Below are 10784 nucleotides of genomic sequence, written 5' to 3'. Positions count from 1 at the left end.
GTTCATGGAGCTCAATGCAGAGTTGGTAGTGAGCGGGGGGGGGGGGGGGGGGGGGGGCGCGCACCAGCCTTAAATGTAGCACACAGAGTTAAGCAGCAGTAGCAGCTGTAGAGCATAGCTGTTTAAAATCCTATGGGTACTGTGTGTGTGTGTGTGTGTGTGTGTGTGTGTGTGTGTGTGTGTGTGTGTGTGTGTGTGTGTGTGTGTGTGTGTGTGTGTGTGTGTGTGGCACTGTTTAAAGGACCACACATTCTCGTTTTTTTTTCTTCTTTTTCTTCTTAAAACACATTACATCATCTATAAAGTCTGGCTTCAGTTTATTTTAAAGTCCTTTTCTTTTTTTATCCTGCCTTGTTCATGTGATGTGGTTTGATCCACTGACTATATATATATATATATATATTTTTTGTGGCAGATTTACCTAAGGTTAAAACATGAATGTTACAAAGGCTGTCTGAAAATGTATAATTGAGAGAAGAAAAAAAAAAAAGAGAAAACAAAAACACACACAATAAAAGTGCCCACTGGGTTTGGCTAAAAACCTCCGCAGTCCGGTGAATGCCATAGACTCCCAGAGTCTGGTCAGCATTTATCGTTCATCTACTCATCATTCTGCTTTTACCTCTTCACTCCAGACGTGGAAAAAAAGACGCACTCTCTGAAATAAGCCAGTGAGGTCACGTTCCGCAGGGCCTAAGGAGGAACTGTTCCTCTCTGCCCTCGATTCTGCTTAAGTGGTTCCGTGCCGGACCTTTGTCTTCTTTCCTCACATCTGGGTGGGTCACCGCCACAGTAGAAAACTTTAAAAACAAACTCAAGTCTCTCATTCCCCCTCTCTCTTTATCTCTTTTGTCGTTTTCTTTGAGCTCTTGCTCTGATCAGGCAGTGGCAGAGGGAAGAACAGGAGTCTTCTTCTCTGCAAGTCTCGAAGCTTAAGGTCCTGATGCATATTCAGCTCTCTGCAGCTCTAAGTATTTGCAACTCTACTGATGTTTATATAAAAAAAAAAAAAAAACACAGTCACAGGAAAATGCCATGGAATTTTTCTTTTAAAAGTCTAACACCAATAACTTGACCCTGTTAGCTAAAATACCATTGGTCCCTCAGCAAATTGAGGACATCTTTCTTTTTCCTGCTGAAAATTCCAAAACGGCTACATCAAGTTTGCAGCATTAAAAGATACCAGTACACATATATACCCACGCTGCAGTCAGACCCAACCACAAGTGTTAATATCATTATTATCATCATCATCATCATCATCGCATCCAAGTGACAAACAGGACTTGTTTTTCTGTTTTGTCGTTTTTTCTTTGAGCCTTGCTGATGTGGTGGGGAGATCAGGGCATGGTGGTGAGGTGCAGTTTGTGTGTTTTTTTTTGTTTGTTTTGTGGTTTTGTGGTGGGGTGAAGAGTCTGCTCTTGGCACTTATAAAGTTCCTAGTTGCACGGGATAGGTTTGACTCTCTCTCTCTCTCTGTGTGTGTGTGTGTGTGTGTGTGTGTGTGTGTGAGAAAAAGAGGGCCAGAGGTCCTCAGCCATCCAGGGTGTGGTCGAGCCCGTCGAGGGTGAGCTGGCTGCGGTGGGGTGAGTTGGGGCTCGGGGGACTGCTGGGGTTGGAGGAGTTGGAGGGTGTGGAGTGTTTGGTGGAGTCCGAATCAGGCTGTGAGGAGAGAGAGGGAAGGAGGGAGGGAGACAGGAAGAGAGAATGACAGTCAGAAAAAGACCAGCAGACAGACAGAAAGAGGGACGAAGAAAGAGTGAGGGAACGGGACAGAGAATGAGAGAAAAAGACAGAGCAGAAGAAAATATTTAAGGAGGAGACCAGAAGAGAGACGTGTCACTTCCAGGCCATTCATATTTGCTAAACTCCCTGCTTGTACATTTGGAGCACACCAACATAACTGGGACACTCCGTCTACTGGCCCTACACTTCTTGCTTTAAAAAGTTGGACAAAGAGGACAAAGTCTCTCGTCAACCCAGAGTTCTGGGCTCTGACTGTGCTATCTGTGTTCCTTCAGATCAACTGGTAGAGCAAAGTACAATACATAGAATTATATATATTATCAACATTTTTGACAAAATGGGTACAGACTGGACATAGCATGGCATATTCTGAGGCGTTTCCTTGGGAACCAAAATTGTGACAGGTGCCACTTCATCAGGGCTCTAGTGTATCCATACGAGGCCCGCTGAGCAGATCTACTTGTTTTTTTTACCCCAGGATATTAATTACTGACACCTACTGATTTTTCCATTGAGCAAAATAACGTTTACATATGATAATCACAATAATTTACATACCGGTATATATATTTGGTATATGAGTGCTGATGAAAACATACAGGTAATTTTGGATAAGAGAAATCAAAAGTGTGAAAAACTAAACAGGAAATTCCCCAAGGATAAAACAGCATCAGTACTCAAGGCTCTAGGATACTTCTCACTGATCGGGTTTAATCAGCCACACACTGCCTACTGGATTAAGCTCTCCCAGTTTCCTGCATGGTGACATTGTTAGCAGGCCAAGCATGAGTCAATGCTTCCTTATATGCATAACTCAGGACAACTGGTCATCAGCACAAAAATAACCTATACGTACTCCTCAGAGTTCTGCTGGTAAGTAAAGAGAACACCACCTGTTTAGAACCAGTTAGTGGTCAGTAGATGGTATGCTCACCAGTAGTGATCCCAAAATTGTACAAAAAAGTACAAAGGCATTAATAATAATACTAATAATAACAACAAAATAATAAAATTACCTGTAATAAAATAATGCTCTAATGCAGTGGCACCTATCTTCGTTTGAATCTTTAGAACCCAATGAGACGTCAAAAAATTAAATTCCGTCCAGCATATCCCCATCAAGATGGTGAGTTACCTGACTATATATATATCTATACAGTAAGTTACCTGACTATATCTATACAGTAAATGTATATCTGTATACTGTACGCAACTTCAGATAAATCCGCATCTGCTAAACGCCTATACATGTAAGAAATGCTTGAAGACAAGGCGGGTGTTCTGAGGCAGTGCAGCGAAATACGGGCCAAACTAATGAGACACTGATGCTCTGGGACCATCTCAACACGCTGGGACCATCTCAACAAGCTGCGTCCTCACCTCTCTCTCATAGTCGGCATCTGGGTCAGATATATTGCGGGACGAGCCGGCTCCTCCAAAATCCCCTCCTCCTGTACAGCAAATGCAGATGTTTAGGCTTGAGCTCAGGGAACACTCTCTGTTTAGGAAGTCTAGTAAAAGATTGTGTGTGTTTGTGTCACTCACCAGAAGCGGTGCGTGTAATGTGGGTCTTGCTCCTCTGTTGCCGGGAGATACTGGAGAGTGGGCGTGGCTTGTCCTTGACCGAGTCGTCATGAGAAGCGGCAATCACACTCTGTAGCGATACACAGATATACGCAACACAGTGAGACACACACACACACACACACACACACACACACACACGCGGTCACGGCAGCAGAGTGCGATTCGCACAGAACAAACATCCTTGTACAAACACTGGAAAGTCCACATATATATAGACAAACAGATAGCAAACTGACCCACAGAAGGAGCAACAAAACATGACTTCGGACATTCCACTAACTGTTCTCTCGAGCCGACTTTGACAACATTGCCAATTTGACAGGGCTGTACCGGCTCCCCCTGGAGCTGGCGGAAAACCCACTTGAGGTTCCCACAGCACTGACGTAGTGGAGTTATGCGACTACACTTTTAATGGAGACATGTATAAGTGGGAGTCAGGAGATGAGTGTTGTAATGGTGTAGCTGCGAGCACAGTGCGATGACAAGCACGCTGCCTCAGTGGGGAGGCGTGTGTGTGATTGCTTATTAATATCGGCTATGATCCAACCAAGGCTAATGGAGCACGGACCACAAGCACAGCAGCCATAACTAAACGCCCCCCCCGGGAGAAAACAAACCCCATCTACTGACAGGCCACACACATGGGGAAAGACACAATGGTATGACAAAGAAGAGGGGTGGGTCAGAGGGACAGGAGAGGGGAGGGTGAAAGTAATAGAAAAAGGGACAGAAAGAAAGGGAAGTAAAGAGGTACATTTAGGAGGGTGGTGGGGGTTGGGAGATGGGATGTGGGGGGTTGGATGCGGCCTACCCTTCCCAGGGAGGAGGTGGAGGGAGAGGAGGAAGAAGAGGAGAGCTGCGGCAGGCTCTGCTGAGAGGAAGAGTCTTTCTGCAGGTAGAGCCCAGCCGAGGCGGAGCTCATGTGGTAGACGTGCTCAAAGTTGATCGGCGGGGAGATCAGGGCGTGTTGGCGGGAGGAGGAGGGGGAGGGAGACTCGCTCTGCTGCAGCGCCAGAGAGAGACACAGGAAGAGAGACGGACGGACAGAGAGAGAGAGAGAGAGAGAGAGAGAGGGAGATGGGAAGGGGGAAAAAGGAGAGAGAGAGAGAGCAAGAGAGGATGGAGGCAGAGAGAGAAGGAGGGAAGAGAAAAAAAGGGTGGAGGAAGAGGAGAGAAGGATGATATATAACAGGGAAAAGAAGAGAGAAAGAGGAGGAAGAAGAGAGAAAGAGGAAGGGAAAAGAGGGTATAGAATTGGAAGAAAATCCATGGGGAATGGGGAGAGGATAAGAGAAAAGGGTTTGAAGAGAAAAGGAGAGATAGTGGGTGGGGTGTGAAGGAAAGTGGGTCTGTGTGTCTTGCAGGCGTGAGAGAAGGTACTAAAAAGGAAGTGGGAAAGTGACATCCAAAAAAGCAGGAAAGTCGTGCTGAAAAGGTTCAAAGGAGGTGAAGGTGGAGGTCTATGTGTATACCATTACAACCCAGCTGACAGATAGAAACCTTTGATTTCTCAGGGCGCTGCAACGGTCAGCCATTTTGGCTCTTGCTTGGGGTAGTCATTTGAAGTGGCTATTGGCAGAGAAGCCATTATGGCTCAATGCAACAGCAGACTGTGGCAGTTTCTGAACAGGGCACAGAAATAAGAGGAATCCATTACCAGAGGCAGGTCCATGAGGGCCTGCATGCCGTCGCCCGGTCCCATGTGCGCCACGTGGTTGAAGTTAGTCGGGTGGGAGATCATCTTGGATCTCAGCTCAGGGTCTCTCAGCATCTCTCTGAGATGAACATAAACACATTCAAATCATTTGCATTTTAATTAAATTAAAGAGCTCCTTCCTAGAGGTTCATGCTCAAACAGGTAGAGTGATTGATAACAATCTAAAAGGTTCATGAGAGATCCCTAGCTCATAATTATATGAACCCAATACTGCACAGGTGAAATAAAACACATCAGTAGGAGATGTACTGTCCTAGAGGGAGCATGTGTGGGGAAACTTCCCTCACTGCATTCTGTGGCTAATCATTGGCTCTGCCCACTGAGCTACAAGCAGGCACCTCCACAGGCATCTTCAGCAGGTGCAGTCACACCGATGTGTTGAGAATGTTGTGGAATGAACTAAAGAATATCTAGGTCCTGCCGACAGAATGTGGAATCGATGAACGCATTCTTTTATTAGAATGTTCAAAACTCCCCTGCTGAAGGCTTAAACAGCATTAGACTCTAAAGCAGATCAGGCTCTAATCAGGACGTCTGGGCTTCGCATCAGAGCACTGGGGGACTAGCCCTTATGTTAGTGAACGAGTGACTACAGCCCCATAGTCGTTCTCTTGTACGTCGTGGTGCCCCCTCTCTCACCTCCTCTGCTGCAGACGCTCCTCCTCGGGCACCTTGAAGAGGAACTTCCTCTTGCTGCGCGTGCGCACCATCAGCTTCTTGCTGTTCTCTGACGTCTCGGGGATGGACAGCTCACAGCCTTCTGCACACGGAACGAAAGGAAGACAGGAGCGGCAGGAAAGGAAAGGAGAGAACGTGGGAGAGTAAGAAGGTGATAGAGAGAAGGAGAGAGAGAGACAGAGAGAAAGAGTAACGAACGATAAGGGAAAAGACAAGAGGAGGGATGGACAGGATGAGAGGGAACGAGAGAGGAGGAGAGACCGAAAGAAGAAGAGACAATGCAAGGAAGAACGAGGTGGGGTGTTACACAGTACAAAGAAAGGGAAGGGAGTGGAAAGGAACAGGGGGAAAGAGAGAAAGACAGAATAAGAGAGTGGTAAGGTAAGACAGAAAGGGAGAGAGGGAGGTAGGGAAAAAGGCGGTAGGAAATACGAGGGAAAAATAAAGATAAGTTCAGAAGGTAATACAGTAGTCTAATACAGTACAGTGGTACTTCAAGTCATTATTTGTGAATGTGTGCGTATCTCTGAGTGAGTGAGTGTGTGTGTGGTTGTCTAGGTGTATGTATGAGTGTGTATTTGTGTGTGTGCGGCAGTGTCTGTGTACTAGTGTGTGGTGGGTGGGTGGGTGGGTGGGTGGGTGAGTGAGTGAGTGAGTGAGTGAGTGAGTGAGTGAGTGAGTGAGTGAGTGAGTGAGTGAGTGAGTGAGTGAGTGAGTGAGTGAGTGAGTGAGTGAGTGAGTGAGTGAGTGAGTGAGTGAGTGAGTGAGTGAGTGAGTGAGTGAGTGAGTGAGTGAGTGAGTGAGTGAGTGAGTGAGTGAGTGAGTGAGTGAGTGAGTGAGTGAGTGAGTGAGTGAGTGAGTGAGTGAGTGAGTGAGTGAGTGAGTGAGTGAGAGAGAGAGAGAGAGAGAGAGAGAGAGAGAGAGAGATCCTAGGCCCTTCCTGGCTGCAAACACACACAGAGTAGGTGTTGATGAATGAGGTCACTTGGGTTTACCAAACAGAGGCGCCTTTATCTGCAGGGCCATCGGCCAAGAGCTGAGAGGATACGTGTTGGAGAGGAAGAGAGAGAGAGACAAACAACCAGCCAGCCTGAGAGCCTGCTGCAGCTCCAGGGAGAGGGTGAGAGGAGCTACTGGTGACTGTCTGGAGGGTGTGTGTGTTTGTGTGAGAGAGAGTGTGTGTGTGTGTGTGTGTGTGTGTGTGTGTGTGTGTGTGTGTGTGTGTGTGTGTGTGTGTGAGGGCCACAGGTGAGGGCACGAAACACTGCAGCCATAGTGAAGCGTGAGGGCGGTGGAGAGGCTGTCTCAAGTGCTTCCTGGTGGCTGAGTGTGAGGAGAGTGAGTTGAAAAGGCAGGCTAGTTTGGCTGGGTTTGTGCATTGGGGATGTTGGCTTAAATATATACTGACTGAGCAGGTGGTTAGTCCTCTTTCTGAGTGAGTATGTAATTAGATTCTGTGTGTGTGTGTGTGTGTGTGTGTGTGTGTGTGTGTGTGTGTGTGTGTGTGTGTACCTGGCGAGTTGTTGCTGAAGTAGATGAGGCGTGGTTGTTCAACGCCCAGCAGGTTCAGGCTGCCCTCCACATTCAGAGGCCGGATCTAAAGAGACAGGGACAGCTGTTGGTGTACCCATACATATATACATATACGGGCACGCGCACGCGCACACGCACACGCACACGCACACGCAGAAACAAAAGACAATGGGGTCCCTTGACGAGGGCTTGGAAAATGCCCAAATGAGCATTAGGGAAAATAATATTGCAATATGATTTCACTTTCTTGACTTTACATAAACCACTGTAAACAAGATTCAGTTTGTTAAACAGAACTAGGGCTGTCAATCGATTAAAAAAATTTAACTAATTAATCGCACATTTTTAAATTAATTAATCGCGATTAAAAGTTTATTTTTCTTCTTAAGACTAAATCTTATAAATTAACGAGTTATCACTTCAGACAGCGTGTATTTTAGACACTGTTGTTTAATTGTATTTTTTTTTTAAACACAATGGTGCCCCTGGACGGTAAATCGTAAGAATTTTCCCCTGAAGCAATTCGAATCACCTCAATCAGCCCACTGTCCTCAACTATGTTGATGGGCCGACAGTCACCGGAAACCCAAATGGTAACCTTTTCACGGACTGGTCTAGTTATTTTCCTAGAGAAGTCGTGGAGTGTGGGTTGGCGATCATCTAACCTGGGACTGCTTTCTGTCGGGTGCTCTGCATTAAGGTGATAGCTAAATTCAGCTTGACAAATGCTACATACAACTTTAGTTTTGTCGATATAGACGCATAGATTAACGCGTTAACGCTGACAGCCCTAAACAGAACTAATGACCCATAGCTGCATTCTGTTTAATTCATGTCACTTGTCTGTCGCTTATGAAAAGTTAAGTTGTATTTTGTCAGGTAAACAGGCAAACTAATCTGTCCAGTGTTCGGGGCTGGCCGGCCAATGCTCACCTTCCTCAGTGAAATGGTCTGGACCCACTCCATAGTGTGGACGTCAAAGACATCCACCCCGTAGTCGCTGTAAACAGTCAGGTAGGTGGCGTTGGAGCCTGGGGAAAAAAGAACACACGGGCAGTCAGTGAAGTGTACAAAGGCAATCTCAGAATTCATGATGGAACTGTCAGTCATCAAGTGCTTTCTCCCTTTCCACTCATCACCACCTATTGGTCAAATCACAAGCAATGTATGTGTATGCATGTGTGTGTGTGTGTGTGTGTGTGTGTGTGTGTGTGTGTGTGTGTATGTGGGTACTCACTGCAGGCGAGTGGCGTGGCGGGCCACATGAGTTCCTGCGCGCGCGAGCGCCGCCCCTGCCCGTCCACGTAGACGCCCAGCTGGCCGAAGCAGAGCAGCAGCTCGTTGGCGCCCACCTCCATGGCGTGGAGCGCGTCCAGCGGCTGCTGTGCCAGGAATGCCAGCGACGGGTCGCCGGGGCTCACCAGGCTCACGGGCGACGACTCGCCTTGCAGCGCCAGCAGCGCGAAGCCCGACGGGTAGCCCACGCACAGCCGCTCCCGCACTATGCCCAGCCACTGCACCACGCCCGGTGCCTGCACCTCCCACAGCTTGCGGTGGTGCGGCTTGGCGCGCGTGATCTCGTAGCAGAGCACCTGCCGCTTGACGGCGGCGAGGAGGCAGGCGGGGCCGCCGGGGCGGAGGGTGCCCGTCACCAGCGCCTGGCAGCCCTTGGTCTCAGTGAGCTTGATGTCGAAGGTGGCTTCGACGCCCTCCAGCGCCCCCCAGGGGTGGAGGTGCACGTGGCGGTTGCGGCCGCAGAGGAGCGCCACCATCTTTTCTTTGGGGATGAGCTCGATCTGAGCAACCTTCTTGCAGTCGGCTGCGCGCACGATCACTGCAGAGGGGAGGAGAAAGAGAAGAGGAGCGAAATTCTTGTAAGCTCTTTGAACAAAGCTGTTACAGTGTAACCTGTGACAAGTACTTAGCAGGTCCAGATTTCAAATCTTGACCATTACAAAAAAATAGTACACCATGCATATTATAATATTAGTGTATTGATGAACTATACATATCTCTGTATGTAGTGATATTAAAGGATTTATATATATATATATATATATATATATATATATATATATATAGACATCATGGCGAGTACACACCATCTCTGGTAACTTCGACCACCACTAGGCCTTCCTCTGTACCCAGGGCGATGCGCTCTCGATCTGAAGGGTTAAAGAAGAGTGAAAAAGAGGTGACACACACACACACACACACACCTGCTATACTCCTTCCCACAAACAAGCATGCTTCACACATAAATCTATCAATTAAAAGAAAACACACACACATTTATCACACACCCTTCCACCCACACATATGGACACCCTCACTACACCAATATGCAGCGTCTATCTATATGCCCCAAAACCACACTCTCACACACACACACACACACACACACACACACACACACTGCCCACAGACACGCTGCGTACCAACGACGGCGGCGCAGAGCATGGTCTTGATGGCGGGCAGGTTGCTGTCGTAGGCCTCGAGCAGCTCGTGCACCACGCGGTTCCTTAGGCGGTTCTTGGCCAGGATGCTCTGCAGGCCCTCCAGGATGCCCACCCACTTCCTCTTCTCCGCCTCGCTCTCGGCCAGCACCAGCAGCGACATGCACCGCGCCCCCGCCGGAGAACTCAGCAGAGACGATGTCACCTGGAGGTGGGGAGAGAGAGGATAGGGAGTGAAGGGGGAGATGAAGGAGATGGGGGGGGGGGGGGGGGGGGGGGGGGGGGGGGGGGGGGGGGGAGGAGGGAAAGGTGGAAGAGGAAGAAAGGGGAGGAAAGGACAGATAGAGGATAGGGAGTGAGAGGAGGAGGGAGGAGGTGTAGGAGACACGAAGGAAGCAAGCGTGAGAATGCGACGGGGAAAGAGAGGGAGAATGGTGGAGGGAAGGAGGGAGGGAGAATGAGAGAATGTGAAAGGAGGGAAACAGGAAGCAGAGGGAGAAAAAGATATATGGAGAGATAGAGCAAGTGGGTGAGTGGGAGATATGGGGTGAGAGGGACAGAAGTGGGTAAAAGGAAGGGAGGGAGGGAGAGAAGGCCATTTTTAGGTCATGTGAGGTTTTGGTAGTCACAGACAAGCTGTCGGGACAGGAAATACTTGAGCACTTACCCGAAATATGCAGGGGACGTCTTTACGCGTGGCGTGAATACAATCAGAGGCCAGGACTGAGCTCACAGAAAACTCTTCATCTCTGTTCAACAAAAAGCAAACAAAATATTAACATGAGGTTTGGCAGTGAGCCACAAGTCTTTCCAATTCACCAAACACACCAGACTAAACAACAGCTGCATTTGTGCAATGTGTATTGTGTAAGGGTTCATGTGTGACTTGAGTGTGTGGGTTTGTGTGTGGGTTTGTGTGTGCGTGTGTGTGTGTGTGAGTGTATGTGTGAGTGTGTGCGTGCGCGCATGAGTTACAGTGAGTGAGTGAATGTGTGTGTGTGTGTGTGTGTGTGTGTGTGTGTGGGTGTGTGTGTGTGTGATTGAGTGAATATGTGTCCTTATCTGAC

At 48.1% G+C, this 10784-nt stretch overlaps 1 protein-coding gene across 4 annotated transcripts in view; it reads right to left on the bottom strand.

Moving 5' to 3' along the window:
• Window positions 1–266: 266 nt before the first annotated feature.
• Window positions 267–10784, bottom strand: part of cdc42bpb (CDC42 binding protein kinase beta (DMPK-like)) — a 67751-nt gene continuing 57233 nt past the window's right edge. For 2 of the 4 annotated variants that reach the window (XM_031581997.2, XM_012824761.3), the window contains 11 exons: window positions 10385–10466; window positions 9700–9922; window positions 9364–9426; window positions 8499–9095; window positions 8195–8292; window positions 7241–7325; window positions 5690–5810; window positions 4991–5108; window positions 3292–3400; window positions 3127–3197; window positions 267–1662 (listed from right to left, as the gene is read on the bottom strand). In XM_031581997.2, coding sequence (XP_031437857.1) covers window positions 1534–1662; window positions 3127–3197; window positions 3292–3400; window positions 4991–5108; window positions 5690–5810; window positions 7241–7325; window positions 8195–8292; window positions 8499–9095; window positions 9364–9426; window positions 9700–9922; window positions 10385–10466 — 1696 coding nt within the window. In that variant the 3' untranslated portion in view covers window positions 267–1533. Of the gene's footprint in view, window positions 1663–3126; window positions 3198–3291; window positions 3401–4000; window positions 4337–4990; window positions 5109–5689; window positions 5811–7240; window positions 7326–8194; window positions 8293–8498; window positions 9096–9363; window positions 9427–9699; window positions 9923–10384; window positions 10467–10784 lie in introns of those variants that run through there. The other 2 variants (XM_031581996.2, XM_031581998.2) reach the window with 1 other exon arrangement.

Source organism: Clupea harengus, chromosome 15, assembly GCF_900700415.2.
Source record: "Clupea harengus chromosome 15, Ch_v2.0.2, whole genome shotgun sequence".
Taxonomy (NCBI): Eukaryota; Metazoa; Chordata; class Actinopteri; order Clupeiformes; family Clupeidae; genus Clupea; species Clupea harengus.
The sequence above is the reverse complement of the archived record's forward strand: the minus strand, read 5'-3'. Positions and strand labels throughout refer to the sequence as shown.